Source organism: Lissotriton vulgaris, chromosome 5 (genome assembly GCF_964263255.1).
Source record: "Lissotriton vulgaris chromosome 5, aLisVul1.2, whole genome shotgun sequence".
Classification (NCBI taxonomy): Eukaryota; Metazoa; Chordata; class Amphibia; order Caudata; family Salamandridae; genus Lissotriton; species Lissotriton vulgaris.
In genome coordinates this window covers 1170470801-1170495481 of record NC_141693.1, presented here as the reverse complement: position 1 = coordinate 1170495481, position 24681 = coordinate 1170470801, and the positions used below count along the sequence as shown (strand labels likewise).

Genomic DNA, 24681 nt, shown 5'->3' with positions numbered 1-24681 from the left:
GCGGCAGCAGTCAATAAGAAAGGGCAAGCACGACTATGATGCAGTCTCACCTAGGGAAACAGAATGGATCCTTGCTGCGTATTGTTGGTACACCAGCCAGGTATTACGGTGAGAATAGTTGTGACAATGTACTAAAGGCAACATTAAGCAAGCATTAAAATACACGGGGGCCAGTTAGCAAGGTGGTGAGCAATCGTCAGGGGTTTAAATCTGCGTACCGCATTACTCGTTTTTGAAGCTCAATGGCAGAAGTGCAGCGCTCAGTGGCATAGATACAGCGGAAACGCGAAAGAGAATAAATCCAAATAAATAGCACGACGTAGGGGACATGGCGGCCATATTGGGTGAGTAAATAAGAAGAAATAGAAAAAAGACCTGATAACCAGAGAAAATAGTAAATTTGAAAAAGTCAGATTCTAAAATACTCGATTATCACTCTGATGTAAAAAAAATAAATTGTACAACCTGTTTGGAATTTCGAACAATACAATTAAAAGCATTTCAAGAGGACCGTACAGATGATGAATTGCACATTGACTTGGGACTTTACATATTACAAAAGGCCTAATATATTTAACAATATAAATTTGATATTCAAGATCTTATTAGTTAATACAGCTCAAAACACGTCTACTGATCAAGTAATCATGAGAATGTTTGTGACAAATTACCAAAAGTTGTCATTTAAAAAAAAAAAAACATACAGAAAAAGAGAGTCATAGTAGGGATCAAGGGAAATATTTACAGTCTTTCAGAGCCACAAACATGGGAAATTCAAAGCAAATTGGTCCAATCCAATTCTCATTCCTATTTAAACCATTCCTGATGCTGTTCATACAAATGATTAGTCTAAGCTCTTCTTTATTAAACAATTGCAAAATGTCACCACCTCTTGTAGGTAGTTTCACGACATTAAGAACTGTCCATTTGGTATCGTCGTCATTATGATTGGCCTCTGTAAAGTGATCAACTAGAGGCGCATTAGGGGTTTTACAGCGCACTCTACTCCGGTGCTGACCAATTTGGGTTTGAACTTTTTGTGTCGTTTGACTAAGGTAAACAAGGACATTGAATCAGATAAATTACATTACTGGTGTTGCAGTTGGAACAAAATCTAGATTTAACTGTCATATTATTGAAGGTGAACTATTTACCTTCCATAGTCTAGTCACAGACATTGCAACAACCACATTTAGCATGGCCCAGTAATGGGTCAAGTCCCTATTTTGCATTGTAGTGGCTGGCTGGATGTTAGGTAGAGGCGCTCGTACAAGATGATCTTTAAGATTGCGGCTTTTTCGAAAAGCAAAAAATGGTTGATCAATGTCAAGATTGCCAGCATTCACAGTGGGCCAGTGCTTTAAAATAGATTTACGAATGGGGTGTGAGATTGGAGAGAATGTAGTGACACAAACTAACCGATTGCTGACAGATTTGGGAGAGCAATACTTCCCGTGGGCAATACCAAGCACGTTTCTGTGATCTACGGACCAAACGTTTAGGGTAACCACGTGCCTTTAATTTGGTTGATAGGATTGTGGCTTCTCAAAAATAGTCCTCTTTAGTAAAGCAGTTACACCTTATTCTCAGGAATTGAGAGTATGGCAATGAATCACGTAATTTATTTTAACACACTGACCCACTGTGAAAGCTGGCAATCTTTACATTGATCGACCCCTTTTTTCTTTTCGAAAAAGCCGCAAAAGGTAAAGAGTTCACCTTCAATGCTGTTGGATGGTGTTTTTCCTGAGAATATTAGAGAGGGTCTGGTTGACTTGCCCTTTGATGGGGTGCTTTTGTTTAACACCCACGCGGACTCCGCCATTCAACGTCTCCTTACTGGGCTCCGTCCTCCTCCCTCTCCGTAAGCTTGTCTTGTTGCTCCTCGGGGCTTGATGGGAGGCGTTATCCCTTCTTTTTCCTGGAATTTGGTGCTTTGATTGGCCTGTTTGTGTTCTGTGTGGTTTAGCGTGCCTTCGGGATCCCTATGTTGGCCCCCTCCTGTGGGATTCTGGTACAGCCATTCTGGCGATTGTGTATTTTTTGGCTGATTGTTAAGCCGTCTGTGGTTGTAACTGCAGGTCCTTATGTTCTTGTTCTGATGCAGGATTTTTTCCCTAAGAGTGGTTCCCATGTTTTCTTTGGGACGTGTCATACCCTAAGTGGGGTACTTGTAGGTCTGTCCTACGCTGGGAGGGTGTGAACTCCCTGTTTTCGGGTTCCTCGCCTTCCTGGCGTCGCTGTATACCGCTGGTGTGGTCTCTTTGATCTTTGTCTGGAAGCAGCTTGTGCTGCTCCAAGTTCTGTTATCTTCAGTATCCGCTGCATTGCTGGACCAGCTTTGGCATGCCATCTGCGGCGTTGTGCTGTGGTGTTTCCACCCCTTTTTGTCCGGCGTTTTGGCCTGGTTCTCTGTCTGGTGTTACAGGGGGGATAGGATCTCTAGTATTTTCCTGTGTTCTGGTTGACGGCTTAGTCTTCCTACGTATTTTACCTCTTCTCTTCTGGCTTGTCCCACTTTTCGTGGGTGGGTTTATGTCTGGAACGGTCTTACTTTACGGTTTGTTCTGGATTTTCCTGGTTTTTGCCTTCGTCTTGCGCTCAGCGTGGTCTGGGTGCTCGGCTTCATGGTACTTTCCTGCGGCTGGCTTTGCACGCCTGCTATTTCTGGTCCGCAGTCGGGGGGTTTGGCATGTGCCCTTGTGCTCATGCCTCTTGTTCTGCTGGAGCCTTATGAGTCTGCGTCTTTCATCTCACGCCGGCTTTTCTTGACTGTAGAGCCGTCCCTGCCTTGTCTGCTGGCTCGAGACTGAGGCCGGTACAGCACTCATCTTCACTGTGTGTTCTCCTGTGGAGGGCTCTGCCTCAATTTCTACCTCTTCTGCTTAGAGTTTGGGGATGACTCTTTCTTACTCGGTACTCCTCTGGCGTTGTCTGTCCCTCCGGGCCTTTCTGGTGGATGTCTCTTGTTCCTTGGATGGGCTTGGGGTGTCATGGCCTCCCTTCGCCGAGTTCTTTCTTCCCTCTGCATGGTGGGGGATGGACCGTCGTTCTTGTCCCAATGACACATCCCCTGTTGGGGCCCGGTGTTTTCCCACACTGTTAGGGCTCTCTCGCAGTCCCTCCTCCCCTCTGGGTATGGCTAGGGTATCTATTCTACGTTAAGGATTCTGCGGCTAGTAGTCTCTATCAGAGTTACAAGTTACTTACCTTCGGTAACGATGTATCTGATAGAGATGATTCTAGCCGTGGATTCCTTCACGACCCGCCCTTCTACCTGTTCTGCGAGGCCCTTCAGCTTGGTCTTCTGAAATCTCCTTTCTCCGAGTGGTATTGCCCTCTGCGAGTGCCTTCCTTCACTTCCTCTCTGTGGGATGACCGTTCTGTTTGTTTGATCCACTCCTTCCTTTCTGGTGATTAGTTGGTGGGTTCATGGGTGCTTCTGCGTCACTGCACCCTGGTCTTCCAGTGTGGGGCTTCCTCATGCTCTTCTCCCCTTTTTCAATGCTTTAAATCTTTGACTCCTCTGCAGTCCTCTGAGTGGGGGTATTTGGCTGTGCCTCGACCCTTCGTTCCTTACAGAGAATCCGCCTCTCCTTGCTGGTGTTGCTTTGGGGTTAGAATGTTATTGTTTTTGTTCTGGCCTTGTTGTCGCTCACTGTTTATGGGCTGGGGTTGCAGGCCTCTTTCGTCTGTTGTGACGTTTTTTCACATGCTTTTCTGTCCAGGGAGGCTGTCCTATTTGCTTGCAGGGTTGCTTCGCAGTAGCTGTGTTCTGCTTTTCCCTTCTATGACTTTCGGTGCCACAGTGCCTGGCACTTTCCTGAATGGTGCTGTTCCTCGCCATTCGTTTCTTCGCTTTCTGTTTATCTTATTATTTCGCACACTGTTCCCCTACTCTCACAGTTTTTGTTTTTGATGGCTCTGCGTTGTGGCGCGGAAAAGTTCTCAGAAGAACACTGACGTTGGCGCACCGGGCTGGGGCTTATATGACTTTGCTGAAGTCACGCCCGCGGACGCATCAGGGCGGAGTCACGTGGTACCGCTCCCCGGCGCAGAGATGCTGTGGCAAAGAAAAGTTTCCGGATCCAGTCTTACGCCTGGGGATAATTCTACGCTAAGGAATCTGCGTCTAGAATCGTCTCTACCAGATACATCGTTACCGAAGATAAGTAACTTGTACTTTAAGATGCTACTTGTTTTGCTCTACAGCTTCTGTCTTATTACCATTGCTGTTCATTGGCTCATTTGCTCCTTCATTTAGATATTTTTGGTTTGTACATGTTCCTTGAGCATAGCCAGAAATTGGGTTTGAGTGGAGGACAGGAAGAATTGGCGCTCTAGCATGTACGATTTTATGTTTGTTTCAACTTAACAGAAGTATAGAGTTGCACACAGGTCAGGGGAACAAACCCTAACAAAAACAGCCCCTGTACAGGTAAGGACACAGGTCCCTTACCTCACCTTTGAACACATAGGTCCTGTGCACACGTCTGGGTTGGTAGGTTCTTATGTAAAAACCAGAAGTTCAGTAAAAGTTCAAAGATTAACGTGATAAAAAGTCGAGATCCAGCGGTGTGTGGAGAAAGATTTACAGTTCAGTCTTGCTCAGTACACTTGAAATAATACAAGCCGACACGTGTTTCGTCACATCGTGTGAAGATGTGACTCTTCAGGGTTTAACTCTCTCTGTACAGATGGTGTGCAGGGATGGGGTGTAAAATGGGCAGGTGGCTGTGGCAGGACGGTACATGCGGCGTGGAAAGCCGGTCCTGATGGGCATTGAGTAAACGGAAAACCTTAGGATGGGTGGTCCAAGGTTGGCGATCTCAAAAGTCGTGTAGAATCTGGCATGTAGCGGCGGAGGTCTCTCGGACGGTTCCAAGATATATATATATAGGACGGGACTTTATATTGCATAAAGGTATTGCTCAGTGGCATGGCCTGTTGCTCTGTGTTCCATAGGTTTGAACATGCGGTTCAGGTCTGGATATAGGACAAAATGGTTCTATTTTCATAGGGTCATTTGGTGATGTTGTTCTATTGTCCAGGATAATGCTATTCCCATGCTTTTAATGTTTTTATGTCTATTGTTACTGGGGTACTGTCCACAGTTACTGTGGGGTGCGAATGTAAGGGTTGGTACCCGTTAGGGGTGCAAATAGTTTTATACTCCTATTGTTGGTTGGCTTCTGACACAGATTTTTTTCTTACTCACCTGAGTATTTTATTCCCATAGTTTAAATGTCTTGCGACTTGACTTACCTGTGGTTCCTTCCACTGGTTTGTATGTGGTAGAGCATATTATTGTTCACCTAAATTATTAGGAATGTTCTTTTTTTCTTTTCTCTCTTGTCTGGACCGAGTTTGTTACAGTGAGAGACTTTTCATAGTCTCAGTTCTCAGACCCTTAACTGGCAATGGTATGGGTTTGGCATTTAATTATAAAGTATGGAATCTGTGGCTAGATGTCTCTATCAGATGAACAAGTTACTTACCTTTGGTAACGCATTATCTGGTAGAGATGGGATATAGCAGCAGATTCCTTAACAACCCTCCCGTCCTCCCCACTCTGCGAACTGAGACTTCTTTTGTCTCAAAGATATAATTATGGTCAATCACATCCTGAAGAGGAAAAAAAGGAAGAATCCAGTGATTATTGGATATAAGGGTGTCTTTTATTTTAGCACACTCTTTCAATAGGCAGTTTCTATATGTGGCTCCACATTTGGAGTGCGAAAAATTGTCATGGAAGAAACTGGACTGGAATTATATGGACTGTCGACATTGCATCTGGTGGACGATGTCTATACGGAGTGGCATAATGCCCTTCAGTGATGGCGTGGACATGCTATGTGAAAACAATTCAGATTCAGTCACACACCTGGGGAAGATTCTAAGGTATGGAATATGTGGCTAGATCAAGTCTATATCAGATAATGCATTACCGAAGGTAAGTAACTTGTCCGATTTGTCTACTACTGCAACACCAAAAAATTAGAATCCTTGAAGTTTAAGGTTCAGGATATTATTTGCTACCTTTTACACCTTCAGAAGGCAAGTCTAGCATACTCCACTATTTCCCTGTATTTAGCCGCCTTCGCCGCAAACATACAGCACAGGAAACACTCCTCCCTCTTTAGTATTCCCAGGGTCAAAGCATTCAGGGACAAAAGAGTGATGCCCCCAAGAAGAAGACCTCCAGCACCAGTTTGAACCTTTAATGTTGTTCTGACAAGGCTCAAGAGGCTTCCTTTTGAGTGCCCCACTCTGTACCTTACAGTTCCTTTCCTGGATCGTGGCCTTTTTCGGTCTCGCTCCTAGCGTTACACTGCGCAGCAGTGTCCACGCAGCGCGTGGAATTTAGTAGGTGAAAAACAGGGTTTCTGCACTGACCTAGGAATTTTGTGCAACCCATTGGCCTTAGCGTGCGTCTTATAATAAAAGACTGCACGCTATTGGCTTTGGTGGGTGCTTTGCTCCTCCCATGGCCTGTTGGTGTCTATTACCGCACGAAGCTCGCAACAGACACCAATAGGCCGTGGGAGGAGCAACAATTATCGTGCTCAGCTACGGGCATGCTGATAGAAATGACATGCTTTGCTGTGGCGCCCGCGCGTTTACCAATCCCGGCTTGTTTAAATTGTATCTTCTCGCTTTTGTTTACAAACCTCGCGGACCTCCTCTGCAAAGTCATTAACTTACATTTACAAAACCCGCCATCTTTTTACCAAGCTGCACGGTAACAGCCTCTCGCTGCCTGCACTTGAGCACGGTTAGTTCAGTACTGCTAGCGCGCTGTTAAAAATAAGTCTCACGATGGCCTTGAAAACTTCCTGTGATTGTAAAGGGTACCGGGCTTGGCAGGATGCCAGCCCGTGGGACTCCCTCCCTCCGGGGCATCCTCTGCCAGCCTCGCGCAAACCTTCGGCGCTCACAATCTAATAATCTGCGTGGAGGCTGGGATGTACCGCCGCCTCATCTGCCCTCTCTTCCCACATGGCGCGAGCTCTGAGATCACAGCAAGGAGGGAGGGGCGCGTGGGCCGCCGAGTGAGTGGCATCTGCATACAGCCCTGCCTGGACTCTAGAGGCTGCCTGAATGAAGGACAACTGCACACACCGGGCTGTCTCTTCTGTGTACTCAGTGTCTCGTGCACATTTGATGTCATATCGACATTCAGCACTGATGGGTGAGCAGTGCACCAGCCCCATAGAATCGGCGGCTGCGCTCTAATTTAAGACTGTTTTTCTGTTCATTGCTCACATTATAGAGTAAGTAGGAGGTGAGTTGGTTTCTGCTCAAAATTGCAGTTGCTGCAGCCCCCTGCTGTGTGGTAATGCAAATGACATCTAGATGCTTTCATTGCATACTTCTCTGAAACCCTGGACTTCGTGTGCCCATACCAACCTAAATGACAGCACCAGAGGCCGGTCAACGGAATTTAGGAGTGCTTATCATAGAACCCCGGCTTTGAGAACCCCAAAAGTGTAAAATTAATCATTACCACGTTCCTTTTGGTATCCTGGAAACCGAGATCCACACTTGAAGGGCTTTACGATTTTTCATGTCACAAATCCGCAGTTAAATTGGCGGGGTAAATAAAGCTTGTGAAATTGTGACACTAGGGTAAACAAAGTCAGCTGAGCATTGAGGGAGTGCTTTGGCAAGACAACCTTTACTAAAACACTGCCATTTGACGTTAGCGATTCTTCATGCTACTGCTTTAAAAATGTGCTATTTCTTTGGAAACTAATGCAGAGTTTCCCGTAATTCTAACTCGCTTAAAACACTGCATGAGACCTGCCTCTAGAACAAGGGCTAATAAATAATCTCTGAGGCCGACTGGCTGAATCCGTCTTCGAAAGGGCATTAGCTGCCAGAACAGTTACCCGGCAAACTAAGTGTGAAATCGCTGAGCAGTAAGAAATGGGTTTTATGTGTTTCTAATGGAAGTAATGGATACTACGCTAGGTATTCCATCTCCAATAACTCGCTGATTAACAGGAAGTGGCGCTCCTCTGTACTTGGACTATCGCAACCAGTGCACCCACCCCCTGGCATTGCTCACACTCATCCATTTGCTTCGCAGTTAGCGAGGCACAGCATGAGAACCACACCCAGCTGCGTGGTAAGCATTGCCTTTCGTGCCCTGCACGGGGAAGAACCCGAGAAAAGCTCTGACGCTCCTTTAGGCGTGTTATCACACATACCAGTCTTTTTTAAAGTGATGCAACATTTCCACACCTTCTCCACAAACATGCAATTTGCCTGACACATTCAAACGCCGTAGGGGGAATAACGTTAACTTACTAGTTTGATATGAATGCAATACACGTTAGAAAGTGTTTTAAGGCCAAATGTGTGGTGCCACAAATCTGCCTTGCCGCTGTAACTGCCTCACCTTCCTGTCGTGATGGTAAGTTCTTGGTTAAACCTTTCAATTGTCAAATTCTAATGCAAATTGCATCCTTCTTTTCAGAGTACATTGCATCTCATTTCTTGCTGCTTTTTGGGATGAACAAGAGAACAGTTACATACCTACCAGGTTTTTAAATCTTCTGAGAAATTTAAAGGAGAGAAGCAATTGAGAGGACTCTTTGCGAGACCTATTGCATTGTAAATGCTTGATATACTATAACTTGGCTCAACCACATCCGCGAGTTACACACTATTACTATTCTAGAACAATTCATTCAGGTACAAAAGGACAGATTTGTCCTTAAACCCAGTTTGAAGTTCTTACCCAAGGTAGTCTTACCTTTCCATATTAACCAGGCTATTAAGCTGGCCCTATTCTTTCCACAACCATATTCTGTGCAGAAAGAGTGTTAAATGCTTTAGATGTTAAATGAGCACTGATGTACTATATTGAGAGGACTAAGCCTTTCCCAAGACTAACCAACTTGCTGTTTTGCTAAACACCACAGGGTCACCCTATTTCTAAGGCAGACTTCGCAAGGTGGATTGTCAGACTTGCTATGCCGCGGCTAAACATGCACTCCCTTACTTTCCAGGGACACTCCACATGTAAAAGGAGAGCTACCGTAGTTTTCTTAGGTAACATCCCATTAGCTGATATCTGCAAAGCAGGTACTTGGTCAGTACAACAGGCAGTTACTTAGCATTACTGTTTAGACATATGAGAAAGAGGTGTGGCGCCCTGGCCAAGGCGACTGACGCTGGCATCTGGGGATCACGGTTCCATCCCCGGCACCGGCGGCAGATTAGCCAAGCACCTTGTGACTTTGGGCAATAGCTTGCTTAATCTTCCCGACGGCCCCAGCGCCTAGAGACCCTTACGGGTGATTGTTCGCGCTTTACAAATGTGGATTGGAAGCAAGCAGACAAACATCCATATGACATGAGTGGGAACGAAACAAGCTAGTGTTTGTATGTTTTTCCGGCAGTGGGGCACCCACAGAAAATGCAAAATTCCAAGACATTGTCTCCAGACACTCACAACGCCACTCCCAATGGAATGCCCTGTCAATAGAATGGTCTGGGCGATTACATACACTTTTCTACCAATTTTCCCCGTCATACCTTTAGTGATAAGCAAGTGCAAACAGCCACAAATGAGTCTGTTGCTAACTGCTCCACAGTGGGTACGACAAACAAGGTTCTTAGATCTGGAGGAGATGGCACAAAGAAATGTAAAAAGACTACCTGAAAAACACAACCTACTCTCCTTTTGGGAAGCAACGTTCACCACCTGGAAGTAAGCAGCTTGTCTTAGCGCCCTGGCTCCTGAGGCTAAAGTTTGGGCACTTGAGCCTTCCCAAATGATCCCTGAGCGTCCTTAAGAAAACTAGAAGACTAAGTACAAGAAAATGCTACTCTGCAAAAGGGCATCAGTATGTCCTTTAGTGCAGAGACCCAACTGGTCCACAACAGAACAGTAGACCCTACAGTGATAAGATACCTTGCCTGCTTGCTAGACAATAGCCCAGCATATGCCACACGGAATGTACACTTGCTGGCAGTAGTAGCCTACAATCGAGGCAACATAGGAAGAAGCGTCTTTACAGCACCTGTTATCCAAAGGTTCCAAGAAGGAGCAACAGAATAGCGCGACTCAGATCCGCAATGATGCCAAAGTGAAACCTCAACCTGATGTTAACATAATGAATGCAATTTTTGACCTTGAAGACCGCCTTCCTAATCACAATCACATCACTGCGCAGGGTGAGCAACCTTCAAGCACTAACCACCCAAGAGCTCTTCATGCAAATTCACAAGGACAGAGTAATTGTGAGCTCCAACACACGCTTTCTCCAAAAAGTCGTATCATAATTTGACATGAACCAAGCAATCCAGCTGCCAGGCTTCTTACAGCAACCAAAAACATTAAGCCAAAATAATTCTGCATGCACTAGACCCAAGCTTGGCTGTGATGCACTAGACCTAAGCAGGGCTGTGAGGCCCTACCTAAAATGGACAAGGAAGGTTAACAAAGGAAGTCAGGTGTTTGTGTCATTTGTAGATTCAAATATAGGCTAACCAGTGATGAAGGGCACCATCGCAAAGTAGATAGTACAAACAATCAAATTATGCTACAAAAAAACAGGCATGCGGTTGGAGGCAAGACACAGGGCGCATTCCAGAAGAAAAAAAAGGAGCAACCCTGGCCTTCCTAGAAAATGTGTTCATAAGCGACATATGTATAACTGCCACTCGGTCATCACATTGTGTTGCTCCACAAAATACTATTCTGTGGAAATCGATGTAAACAAAGATGTGCAAGTGGGCCCTAGAGTACTGAAACATCTGTTCTCAACTTCATTTTGGCACCACCTCCTAAAGTGAGCAAAGATACTGCTACGAAAACAAATGTACTGCATGTGAATCCAGAAAATCATTCCTGCCTCAAAGTTGTTACTTACCTGTAGGAGAATTTTCTGGATTCACATGCGACCCTCCACCTTCCCAAGAAAAGAGGCGAAACAGAGGATAAGATACTGCAAGGTCCTACAACATATAAACGAAGCCAATAAGGACCAGAAGAGTCACTAATGGGGGAAAAAAGAATCTGAAGATGGCAATCGCGCATAGGGGCTTCCAGGGAGCGACGGACAAAGCACCAAATGGCTACAAATATGCCCAAAAGCAATTAAAAAAACAGGAAAAGAGGACTGACTAGAAGATTCCAGACTCAACCACTAGATGGTTGAATAAGGTATAGCATATGACTCCTGAAAAGTCTTCCTTACTAGCATCTCCAGAGGTAAAAACTTACTTTTCAAACTGTTTGTGCAGGATACTTATGATGAAGGTCCCCCATTCCATTTAACATGTAAACAGTATTTTCCCTATCATTAAAACCATCTGTATACCTATTTATGACAATCTGCAGTTGAACATCTTGTCATGGCCGCTTTAGGTATTACAAGCTGGCCCTGCCCATTTTCTATAGCTTTTTTACACCGCCGTATGCGATGTCTTGGCATATAGAAAAATCACAAGATGTACTAAGAGGCTGTTGCCTATGAGCTGCAGCATTGTCATAGTCAGTCTTGTGTCAGACAAAGCCTAAATAGCACTCACTCTGCCCATAGAAGTTAAGCTCTGCCTATTGTTTACTATGTACGTCAAAGATATTTGGCATACTTAAAGTGACATATTTCTGTCCTGGCAATACAGACTGATACGTCTTGTAGAAACTTACCACTTCTCCCTCCCCATGCTGGGGTATACCATAGGCCGGTGCTTAGCATGGTCATGTTACCAGCTCTAGATAGGTAAATTTGTGACTAATACTAGGGTAGAAACTAGCAACTTTCTCTACAATCAATAACTATCCATTTATACAGATACAGACCTAGAAGCCCTCAGCAAATTAAGTTAGCCAAACATTAGAGTTTTAACTCTCTGGAATGCTGCATGACACTGGGGGTCCAGGATGCTCATACCACATTGAGCTCAGGTTCTGTTTGAGTGGCAAATGCAGTGACCCACTGGTGACATATACCATAAATATGTTCAGCCACAGGAGTAGAAGGCACCATTTTAAAGCGTTAATTCACAACAAGTACATTCTCACTCTGCTGTGCATTTAGAAAGAGGCTGAATATTCGCTTCATTAAAGGCTTTGGGCCAGACAGACTCAAATCTGTAAGCTACAAATCCCAGAAATGTCAGAAAATCTTAAATCGCTTTGCTCTCCTTTTCCAGCAAAGCTTGTGAGAGTGTGGAGAAAGGTATAACACAATTGCTAGGCCATTGCCTTTATGACCTGCTTAATAAGCTTGAATGTGTTGCTAAAGTTTTAGGGAATCGTGGTTATTTCACTTATTTATTCCAAGGCTTTTTATGCCTCCGATGGTGTTAAATGTGGCAAAGTCCTCCCCTACATGGGCTTAAGGTTTCTTGAATTTCTCTCATTATATCGAATGGAGTCAAATCTCTGAAAATATTAGTGGTAATGAATTGCTGACAAGGGTATAACTGTGCATTTTGATTAATTGTTGGAAAACACTAGAAACTGAAACCGGCGGCTATGTCTAAGGCATTGAGAAAGAAAAACAAAGACAGTAAAAGTGCAAGTGAAAACATCTGATAGAGACTACTAGTCACAGATTCATTAACATAGAATTATCCCCAGGCGTTGACTAGATCAGAAAAACTTTTTCTTGCCACAGCATCCCTGCGCGCCGGGAGGACGTCATCATGCGACTCCGCCCAGGCTTTGTCTGCGTACGTGACGTCAGCAAGGTCACATAAGTCACACCCTGGTGCCCCTACGTCAGTTTTTTCCTTTTCCTCGTGCAACGTGGATCCGGTTCATGCTCCGAGCCTGATTAGGCCTCTTTCCTTCGCTGTAGCGTTTATCTGTGGGAACAGTGTGGGGTGGCTTCGGGCTTTAGGACGTGCTCGTTGTGTGGACGCCTTATGTCTGCAACGGACCCTCACCTCATTTGCAAGTGGTGTTTGGGGGAAGATCACGGCTCCACTGATTGCGAGGCATGCCAATAGTTGACGTTGTGGCGGGAGCGCCGGATGAAACTTCTCTGGGCTCGTCTGTCCAAGTCGGCTTCGTCACCTCGGTCAGCTTCAACGGAAGGTTTTCGAAGCAGCAGTCGTCTACGTCGCCCTCACCCATCGCCTATGCCGCAAGAGCGTCGATTCCCTTTGGGTAAGTGTCGCAGTTTGTCCCCGTGGGCTGGGTTCCGGCCTGTTGGGGGCGTGGGCTCTCCGCAGGTGATGCGGTCCTACGTATCATCCCCCTATCCACCGTTTCCCGTGAGGGGGTGTTGAGAACCCAGATGGGAACCTATGCGGGGCTTTGCAGGCCTCGCTGAATTCTCCTCCTGGGACGTCAGCGGATCCCTTACAGCGTGCGGGCCCTCCGCGGCATCGCCGGCAGCTCCGGCCCCGGCTGGCTTGGCTTGGCTCCAGGCTTGGAGGATGTGGTGCCGTTGGGGTGCGGCCCTTCATGGTTCCCTCCTTTGGCCCATGTCGCCTGTGCCTCGCCGCAAAATCCCGCGGGAGTCCCTGTGGTATCGCAAGAGGTCGCCGTGGCTCGAGTCGCATCCCCGAGCCCCTCTCCGCCCTCTGAACAAGCGGCGGCCTTGTCTGAAGCCGAGGTGATGCCTCTTCAGCGCCGACGGCTGCTAGCCATGGAGATGTCACAGGGGTTGTCGGACCCCCCTCATCCCGTTACGGGTCGGGGCTGGCAGGGGACCCCGCTTCCCCCTCCAGGCTCCTCGTCCCTCCACACAGGCGGCTGCCTCGTCGGAGGTTGAGTCGGCCTTGGCTGCGCCACATGGGTCGGCGGACCCCGTCAAGTCCCATTATGGGTCGCGGGTGATTCCTTGTCACCTTTGCCCGCTCCGGTTGGCTACGGGAACGGCCGCCTTAGCTTGCAGCCGTTGCCCACGGAGGAGCTGCTTTCCCCACCACGGGGCACTACGGAGGCGGGTGCCGCTTTCGCTCACGCTGTGTCCACGGCTGTGGGTATTTTGCGCATGGGTGTTCCGATTGCCCATTTCCACGTGGATCAACTGCTGCACCGGCACCTTCTGGCACCGCTTGACCCAGCATGTCTTTCCCTCCACCCCTCTGCCTCGAGACCCCTTTTGCAGACCGCCTGTCCCTCCCTGTCGCCTTGTTGTCTCCACCATCACGTGAGGCCCGGTGACTTGACTCTTGGGGGCGGAACATGTTCGCTTCGACCAGCGCAGCTCTGCGGGCCATTAACAATTTGTGTGTTGGCTATGGCCACCTCTTACTTGTGGGACTTGGCTGAGTCCCTGGGATCCGCTGCCTCACAGGAGGATGCTTGGGTTGATTTGTGGCACCATGCGTTGGATGGCCGGGAGCTGTCGGCGTTTATTCTTCGCTCTGCTCTGGACATATCGGAGGTGCTTGGTCGTGCCATGGCTTCTTCGGTTGCCCTTCGCCGCCATGCTTGGCTTCGGGACAGTGTGTTCATGGAAAATGTTAGGGAACGGCTGGTTGACCTTCCCTTCAATGGCACTCTTCTGTTCCATGCCCCGGCAGACTCGGCCATCCGGTGGTTCTTGGTAGGGCTTCGGCCTCCTCCGCCTCCTTCGTCTTCTCCGCACAGTGACCTGTGAGTTGATCTAGTTCTAGAAGATACTTCTCCTTTTGGGCGAGTTGCCTCGTGTAGTTCTGTGTGCTTCATGATCACTCGAGTTCTCCTTGTTGTCAGCTGGACATCCCTTCTTCACTGTGTGTTTTTTGCTTTATCTGCACCAGGTTGGCCCTGAGATTAGGCCTCCTGTTTTTCTCTTGGGCTGCTTGACAAGCCTTCTGCTGGAGTTCTTTTCCCGCTGCTCTTTCTGTTGTCCTTTGCTGCAGAAGTTTCTTTCAAAGAGGCTTCCAATGTTTGGGACTTAACATACCCTATGTGGGTTTGTGGTAGCTGTTATATAGCTTGTACTGTGCTGGGGATTTCTGGTTGCCTTCGGGCCTCTGCTCTCCATGGCGTTTAGGTATGTTGCAGGTGCAATTCCCTTTTGCTGGATTGGGATGCCTTTGTGGTGTCCTGGGGTGTCCTTTTCCGTGGTTGCTGCGTTGTTCGCCAGGTCTGACCTGCTGTTTGCGGCCTGGTGTCATGGCTCTTGTTCCTCCTCTTTTTGTATTGTGTGTTTGGACCCCTCCCTGAGGTGTGTCCGGGCCCTTTTTCGTCTTCCTGCTCTGTGTCCTGAGGGCTGAGATGATTTTGTGTTCTTCCTTCTTTCAGGCGCAGCCTACCCGGTCTTCCTGGGGGCTCCGGGCTCTTCTTCCTGCTTCCGGCTGTTTATTACTGTCTTCGCCATTCTGTTGGGTCTATTGACTTCCGACTGTGGTGGGCTTGCCTCCTTTTCCCTCGTCTCCTTGGGCCCTCTGGGTTGTTCTTCTCCCTCTTCCCTGGCATCGGATGGGGTTCTATTGCCTTGTGTGGGGTGCTTCGACCTCCCCTGGCCTTGCCCTTGGTTCCTCTGTTGAGTGTGGACTGGCTCCTCTTTCTTTCTTTCTTTCTTTCTTTCTTTCTTTCTTTCTTTCTTTCTTTCTTTCTTTCTTTCTTTCTTTCTTTCTTTCTTTCTTTCTTTCTTTCTTTCTCTTTCTTTCTTTCTTTCTTTCTTTCTTCTTCCCACACTCCTCCTGGGGTGGGTGGGGTTCTGCTTGTGGGGGTTCCCTTTGCCGGGGGGATGGGGCTCCCCGCCCTGTCCTTTGGACTAGTCCCCGTGGGACCCTTTGCTATGTCCAGGCTGGTGGGGTCCTTTCGTCTCGATCAGATGTACGAGTTACTTACCTTCAGTAACGATGTACCTGGTAGAGACGATTCTAGCCACAGATTCCTTCACGGCCTGCTCTTCCTTCCTGTTCTGCGAGGACCTTTGGCTTGTGCACTCTCCTCCTGGTGGGTGGCTATGTCTTCTGTGAGTGCATTCTTTCGTTCTTTGACAGGACGTTTTGTCTTGCTTCTTGTTTCTTTCCTCCTTCTTGGCACTTCGGATGACGGGTCTATGGGTACTCCTGTGCCCCTCTGCTCTGGTTGCTTCGGGGTTTGCCTTTACTCTCGTCCCTTCCCTCCCTCCCTCTTGTTGCTAGGGGTCCTGGAACCTCTGCTAGCCTCTGGGTTAGGGTCATCTGGCCGTGCCTTGCCCTTGCTCCCTTGGAAGGTGGTCACTCTGGGCTGGGGTTGCCTTGGAGGTTGTTGTTCCCTGTTTGTCTTGGAACTGGTTGGGGTTATACTCCTGCTACATGTTGTCATGTAATTTTGCATATATTCAATGCCTCGCGGGGGGGGGGGGGGGGTTGCTGTCTACATGCTGGCAGGGTGGCTGCTCGGGCTGTGCTCTATTATTTCTTCTTTCCCTGCTTTTTGGTGCTGCAGTGTTGGCACTGCCCTTGGGGTGTTGATTGTCACCATCCTCTTTTTTCCAGCTTTTCTGCTCTTTTGCACACTGTTCCCATGCTCCCACACTTTGTCTTATGGCGCCGCGGTTGTGGTATTGGAAAGTTCTCTGAAGAAAACTGACGTAGGTGCGCCGGGGTTGGGACTTGTGACCTCGCTGACGTCATGTACGCGGACGACACCCTGGGCGGAGTCGCGTGATGCCATCCTCCCGGCGCGCAGGGATGCTGTGGCAAGAAAAAGTTTTACAGATCCAGTCTCACACCTGAGGGCAATTCTATGTTAAGGAATCTGCGGCTAGAATCGTCTGTACCAGAAACATCGTTACTGAAGGTAAGTAACTCGTACAATAGGGGTGACGGAAAATGGTAACAAAACATACGGCGCAAACTTTAAAAGGAACTAAAAATGATAACATGCTGGTAATCTGCATTTGTCTTCTGAGACCGCACATGCAAGCATTGTGATTTTATTTTTGCACTCCAAATATTTCAATAAGTTCAGAAAAGTGTGGTTGTCGCTTCACAGTGAGCCGGGCAGCTATGACCGAACTATTTTTTTATTCTACAAACCTTGGGCGTAGGCAAGAATTTCATGTGTGTATTATTTCAGAGAGAGGATTAAAAAATGTTTTCTAATTTTTGCTTCCAACCGTGTTTTTTATGCAGAATATTAAGTGTTTTAATGGCTCTCTCCTGCCACAACCGCTTCGTTAACAAATGTAGGCCTCGGGCACTTAAATATTACAAAGCGGCCTAAATAAATAATGTAGGACATTCATGGCCCAAATCATTTAAAGTCAAAAAGGCAAGAGCAGGACGAACAGATGAGCAGATCAGCGTCCTGCAAACTGCAGAGAGCCACAGGACGGCACTAGAAGACAGGCGTTAGAAACCTGTGAGAGAAGGGTGTGCAAATACTGTTGGAGCAGGCCAGGATCACAAAGGACGGTGTGATAGTACAGGGGAGCAAAGAGGAACTAGAGGGGAATGACGGGAATTTGAAGCCCAGGGCAGATGCACATGAGGCAGAAGAGAAAGCACCATGTGGAGCAAAGCAATACAGTATAGGGAAAGCGCACGAGGAAAAGTCATGATATTTTCTGGCTATGGGAAGTGGGAGAAAAAGCGCTTAGGACAGACATCCAATGAACTGAAATCTGATGTCTCCTTCAGTCCTCACGCTTCAGCTTCTTACCAGAGAGTGCTGTAGGTGCGCTCTAGAAGCTGGAGCGACATGGTCCTCTCATCCTATGTAGCTTCTCCAGTCCCTTGGGGAAGAGCAGGCTGGTGCTGCTTTCTGCAGCCACCCTTCAGAAGCCAATGGGAGAACAGTGCTTGCCCCTGAGCGCTCCCCTAGCTATATTCACCAAAAGGAAGAAACGTTTTAGCTGGGGTTTAGAGATATTACCCAGGTATTAGGTCCTAGTTTTATACCTTAATGTTCTCTAGGACGATGTACTTTATTAGCAAATGGTTTGACTGCTAATTAAAAAATTGAGTTTGAAAGAGGGGCACCAAAGTCTCATGCCCTTCCCAATACTGTATTTTTGCAAGATGGCATTATCTGTGCGAACCAAATTTATAGGGTTAGAATAAAGCAGGAAGATCGGTCTCATAGCGGTATGTTCCAGGCCAGTCCTCATCAACGCCATAAATGCGAACCTCCAACTAAATGCACCAAATGCTTTCTTAGCGTCTCTCACCATGAGCACTGCTGTGGGATGGATTTTGCGTGATCCAGCACTTAGCACAATCAATGGATTTTTTGTGTGTTTTGCCCCAGGATGAACCTGCTCTGATCTGGATGTACCAAGCGTGTCAGTTTGCTAGTATTTTGCTTAAGATTTTACAGTTTGTTAACCATTGATAGTGGCCCGTAGGTAACTTTGTCCGTCCGATCTCTTTTGGGTCTGAGGATATTAACTATGAGGGCTTTTCGGGTTGTATTCCTTTTGAAGAGCTTTACATACATTTTGTCTAGTTTGGCTGCTAATAGATATGTGTAGGTGGAATAAAATTCTTCGGGCCAGAATACGATTAATTTCCCGTTAGCTGTGGCCCTCACTGCAGCCTTAATTTTGGCTTTTGTGATTGTGGTTTCCAGTTAGGCACGGACCTGGGGATAATTTCACCAGTGCCGTACTCTCAGAAATCATTTTGTTTATCTGCTCTTGCTCTGAATAGAGGTCAGCATATTTGCTGGAAAACACCCTATTTGTTTCCAGTTAGGTATGGACAAGCTTTACCCTGGGTGACCAGATACTAATAACAGGTACCCCACTTTTCTCAGGGTTTACAAGCCATGCCATACGTTTGCCTGATTTGGCACATTTAATGTGTGACCTGGCCTGATATCTTGTATAGTTAAAACATATGTCGCTCCAAGAGAACAGCCAAGTTCTCCTTTTACTTTTCTAGATTAGCCCGTACTGTTGGGCACAGAGGTGTAAACTTTTCCAGGTCCCACTCCCGCTTTCCTATTTGTCTACATCCAGTTTCAATGCAATGCTTCTTTATTACTACCTTTAAGGCTTTCGAATGTAGGTGAATCATGCGGTCTCCAGATAGGAGTTATTGCACCGTTTGAACATCAGTCATTGTGGATCGCGATCTGCGAATGTCCTGCAAATATAGTCTGCCTGGTATGCCCTTGATTGGCAACCAAGACGTGCATAATCGGTCTGTTCTTACAGGTGGATCATGCAATGAAGAATCGGATATTTATTAGCGTTGTTGTTTAGTTGCCTGTATGGATCCACTAGTTCCAAGTTAATTTGCCAGCCCTTCACAGCCCTGTCTGTACGCACCACTGTTGAGGTCATTGGTGGAATATAAATCCTAGGATCCACTGTTAAAATCGTCCCATAGAAACCTAGGCAAGCAGGCTAAAGTGTTAATGTGTGCAGACAGCACATCAAAGTATACAGTTTGTTCATTGTTGGGTGCATAAATATTCAGAAGTACCACCTCGTCTCCATCCAATTAATCAATCATCCAGATTGCATTCTGCGATAACACATCTGCCCTAATTTTTAGTGAGCCTTTTATTTGTCTGAAAGGAATCTCCAGGGCTTGCTGTAGCTCACTCTTGTGTCTTTCATATGTGTTTCTTGTTTAAATGCTATATGAGCTCCTTGCCTTTTAGTATATGCATATATTTTATATCTCTCAATAGTATTGGTCATTTCTGAAACAATCCCTGTAGGGAATGTGTATGTAAGTGTTGCAACTATGTTTTAAGTTGGCATCAAATGTATCTGTAAGAGCACCCCTTGCCCCAGGGGATACATTAAACCTCTTCAATAAAAACAAATCCGGCAATTATTCCCCAGTTTGGTGGCCTTCTGTAAGGTTCTGGGTTTAATTCCAGTAGTAGTGCCTTCACTCTTGGCCTTGGGGTGGGCTCAAGAACCATGGCACAAAGCTTATTTTGCCCAGTCCACAAGCCACGTTGTATCGCTTTCATTAGGTAGGTTTCCAGCTCGATGGACTCATACAGCCCTTAACATGTGTGCCATGCAGAGATCCGTGATCACTCGAATATGGCCCATATGTTTTTGTGATGTCCTCAGTCTGGCATCAGACTTACCTCTGCAAAATTTAGTAAGGTGGATAGAATGTGACCTTCCTTATTCTTGTTTGCTGCTACATAGACTAGTGCACCAAAGTCACACCTGAATGTTGTGTATGCTTGAGTAGAGCTCGATTTACTTTCTCCCTCATACTTATTTGTATGTGAGAAGTGAATGGGGGCCAAGTCTTGCAACGGGAGCCGCAGGGAGGGCAGCGTTATGCAATTGTTGACACTAAAATGTGCAAGTTCCATGTGAAGTTGAGTTTTCTGATCACTCCCCATTATCTGGTGTCAACTGCTTCTTCACAATCCATAGGCCTACGTTTTCATTATAAAAAAGGATGAGCAGAATTTTGTAACTTTGTTCAATATTTATCTGTTCTTGAAGTAGTTCTTCGTATTCTGCTTGCTTGTTCAAGTGAAAATGTTGATTCACCAAAATGCCAGGGATGGTAGAAGTGTCATCATACATCTGTTTGACCCCGAAAAGCATTAAAGGTTGGACCCCTTTTTCAACAAGCAGGGGCTCAGCATCTTATTACCTGTTGAAGGGCTAATAGAAGTATGTGAAGTGGCCAGAAGAAAAAGTGAACTTGGTTTGGTTTAATTTTTGTTTCTAAAGTGGCCTTCCAGACCTCTTAGACCAGGGACATAAAGGGGCCATGAAGGCAAATGCCAGTGGGTCCAAAGAACAAGCAAGGGATAGCTGCAGGTCCCTCTGGCTTGCTCCTGATCTATCTCTGTGGTTCAAATCACCCAGCAAATAGTGTACATTCAGTTTTTTTGTACAGACATCCGTTCCTAATGATTAGGTTCGTGCAATTTCCTTTGAGATATTTGTTCTGGGCCCACTCAGTGGCCCCTGGCTAGCTCTGTTTGGACGGTGGAGTCTGTAGTAAACTATTGGGAGACCATTTTCTTGAGTCTCTAGGATTAAATATATTTGACTAAATGAGGACCTTCGATAACTTTGTATCAAAATGCAATGGATCAAGGTTGAAGAGGTGACTCTTGTGGACAAATCACTGCTCTGGTACCTAATCTAGGAATAAGCCTTATTGCACTACCTTCACCTTACTTAATTGGCAATCCTTATTACTTTAAACTTTAAACCTGTAGCTATTGCACCAGTTAAAATGGCCTAGAAAGAATATGAATCTTGTAAATGTTGGCCTTGTAACTGCACTCCGAGTCCCTCTAAGGATTATGCTCTTGTTTCTAGTTGTTATGGTGTATATTTCTTTATCTTTCAACAGAATGCTTATGAACTTGAAATAAAGTTTTGCTATTACATAGAAAATAGATTAGGAAGTCTAAGTACCTTGTACAATTAGCATGCTGTTTCCACAGATTTTGCTCCAAGTAAACAGGCCATAAACAAAAGATCTTTATCTTTTGGGAAATGTTCATACCAAAACGAACAAGCCCCTTTTGTTCAGACCAAATGTCCGTTCCTCATAGGTGTTTGTTCAGATCATTTTCAGTATCCTGGAATATTCACTCCAGAACCTTTTTTGAACGGTGTACAAAGCATGTCTTCTTGAAGTTTCGAGTTGTGAAATGCTGAACTGCGAGGTTCTCAGATAAATTTGTTTTGGTGTATTGTGTTTCTAAAAGTTGAAACAATGTGAAAAAGCGCTAATTATAGACATTTTACTTTTACAGATAGCACAAAACAGCTGAGATTTGACGAAGTAGTTAATCAGTCTAGTACCAAAAATTGCACGGTTTACTGTGGTGGAATTGCATCTGGACTTACAGGTACTACATTTAATTTCTTGGAAACAGTTTGTTTCTAGAGGACACATTTGAAATTATGCAGTGATGTACCATGATAAATGTGAAGTGGGTTCCTGATATCAGAATTTCTTTAAAGGAGTTAATCATTTTACATTGTGTAAGTGGAAATATAAGAAATCAGTCAAATGAGTGAGGCACATTTCGTAAAACTTTAAAAGTAGTTCAACACACAACACGTTTGCTAGAAAGAAGTGCTTCTCAGTTTTTGATAGACTTCTGATCTATTCAAAGATGAGCAACTGTGAATTTGACATTTTTAGGCATGCTGCGTCCCTTAGTAACATATAATGAAATCTCACTGCAGACCTGTTCCTTCTATGTCTTGGTCAAAGCATTTTCCTTCTATGTCTTATTCAAAGGATTCTTGAATGAGTGGGACAGAAAGATTCACTTAACCACCAGTGTGAAGACCCTAATTAATGAAGAGCACAACTTTTCCCTTGCTTAAGCAAGTTAAATGTTACAATTGGAATCCTATGCTGCTCTGTTTCCATTTATTAGTATTGAGATTCCATACTCAATTTACGGTTCTCTGCCTAGCCTACAGACATTGCACTTTGCTGATGGAGCCGATTCTCATGCACATTATTAGCTGCAGGAGTAGTCACTATACCTCTTAACTTGAAAGACGACTTTGAAGGAAAACGACTTGTACGCGCCTGAGCCCAACACTAAATGGCAGGAGTATGCAGAGCATGGGAATCTACAGCACTACATACTAAGAACAGATGCTGAGAGATAAAGTAAAAATTTCCTTAAGTTTAATCTCAAGAGATGTCTATTTTAGTATCTGGTTGACTAATTCATCTTATGGACCCGTTCTGGTTTAAGAAACATTTGAGGTTACCACCTCTTCAAATATAACGCAGGAGGAGGTTTTCTGTTCTGCCTTTTAACTTTTCCGTGTCAAGAGTGCCCTTCACTACTTTGCCAGATCTAATAATAAAGACAAACAAAAAGAGAATTGCTGAGAGCTGAGATTTCAATTACAGAACTTGCAAAATATGCATATTCAAAAGAGTCTCACAAATCAGAGGAACTATGTACATCTGAGTGTGATGCCTTTTCGTTTTCTAAGTGCAAATACCGGACATTAGCTCTAGTATGAAACTCCTTGTTGATTTGCAAATTAATAATCAGGAGGAACCCTCACCAAAAGCAGTTTCCAGATGCTTATGTTCTACTTCCAAAGAATTCATCCCATTTGCATGGCATCAGTTCAGCTACAATACTGATATTTCTGCAATTTTTCACAAACAAATCATTTAGCCTTTTGACTCAGTAATAGTTACCTTCTAAGCACGTGCCCAAATCTTTATTTTACTTTCATGACTGCCAATTGTAGCAGCATAGCAGGGATCCTGTACGCACTGGCTATTTAGAAATTAGTAGCAACAAAATATACCTCATTCATCTGATCTTAAGAACCTTAGTACTTCCTTTACTCTGGAGTGCCAATTAGTTGAGCCACCTCCAACAAAATCTCACCCTAATACAAAGGTTGGGAAAGCTGCCTCTTCTGGCAAGTGGTTATGGTAGTCTAAAAGTTCATGTATGCTGTCTAGGTCTCACAGACCTTTTCTGCAATGGTGGTTCTGGCCACTCGCTGAGTACCTGACCAATTTGGCGTCCCTTTTCATGCACTTAGAGCCTACATGGGTGTTTATACAGTGGAAACAGTAGCCCTGTTACAGTAGCGATGTACTCATCTGGAGCTTTTTGTGCATCAGTCCTGTGGGTATTTAGACATGCATTGCTTCTCCAGGTGTTCATGATGCTGCCGAACAATATTTCTGCCCCTTCCTTGGTACTGGCCTCTTTTGCAACACTTTACCAGAAATCATATAGTATAGTCACAAAATGTAGTCCCTCCTGCTCAACAGCAGCGATGTCCGCTCTTTCAGCTTCCAAGGACCATAAGTACAAAATCAAGGAAACCACAAAATATTTCCCTGTCCTTCCTTTCTCACATTGCAAACAATTCTAAAGGTTGTATTCTATATAGTGCATGATATGCTTTTGGAGTAATGGTGTCACGTTATCATAACGATCATGTTTCAGCTACCAATAATTTCATTTTGTGAAAGGATTACAAAACACCTTCCCATACTGGCATTATTCCTCCATTGTGGGTCCTTAATCCGTAGTCAAAAAAATGTCAATGTGGGCATCTCAGTTGATTTTGTCCTGTTCCGGTCACAAACTATAGCCCCCTCCCCATACACTTAAGATACCATTTTTTTATCAGGAGAACTGTGGGACTGTAGGATGGTGGACTTTTTGCAGTTGGCTTGAAAATACCACACACACTGCACAACCCTGGATCTGCTGGACCGCTGGCTGGCAAAAATGTCAAGAGTAGTAGGGGTCCTGGCTGCTGGATGATCTTCAGGCGGGACTACTGCAGTCACCCCACTTGGATACTTAGAGGAAATTAGATTTCTTTGGCTGTGTTGATATTGAATTGGCATTCGAGGTAGAACATTTGCATAGATCCATGCTAGCTACACAACTTTAAATTTCACTGGGCATCAGTTGTAAGAAATGCCTCGGGCTATAAATGTTTCCTCGATGCCAGCCCATCCTGAGCCAAAATAATGCACCTATCCCTGTTGAAAATTGAGATTAAAAAATATATATATTTTTTGTTGCGAATTTTGTATTTCGAGGTAATGAAACCGACAGTAACATGTAACCAAGGTGGTGTGAAAGCTAAAGCTCAGTGTGTTGCGTACGCTAAGGCTGTGGTTTACTTCTGAAAGGTTTGCCTTTCTCACCCACGGATCCCCAAACTTAGTGCAGTGCACCAACGCTTGAGCGTGAAAGTACAGATTGTGGTCGCCCCACAAACCCCACTCAATACATAGTTCATGTGGTGTCTGTGCTTCTTGGTTTACTAACAGGTCCTTAAAAAGGGTTCAGGGACGCAGTGCTGATTC

At 45.5% G+C, this 24681-nt stretch overlaps 1 protein-coding gene across 2 annotated transcripts in view; it reads left to right on the top strand.

Annotated features, from left to right (window-relative positions):
- TIAL1 (TIA1 cytotoxic granule associated RNA binding protein like 1) overlaps positions 1–24681 on the top strand; it is a 710846-nt gene that overhangs the window by 597625 nt on the left and 88540 nt on the right. For both annotated transcript variants that reach the window (XM_086922936.1, XM_086922937.1), the window contains exon 8: positions 21608–21703. In XM_086922936.1, coding sequence (XP_086779062.1) covers positions 21608–21703 — 96 coding nt within the window. The remainder of the gene's footprint in view (positions 1–21607; positions 21704–24681) is intronic.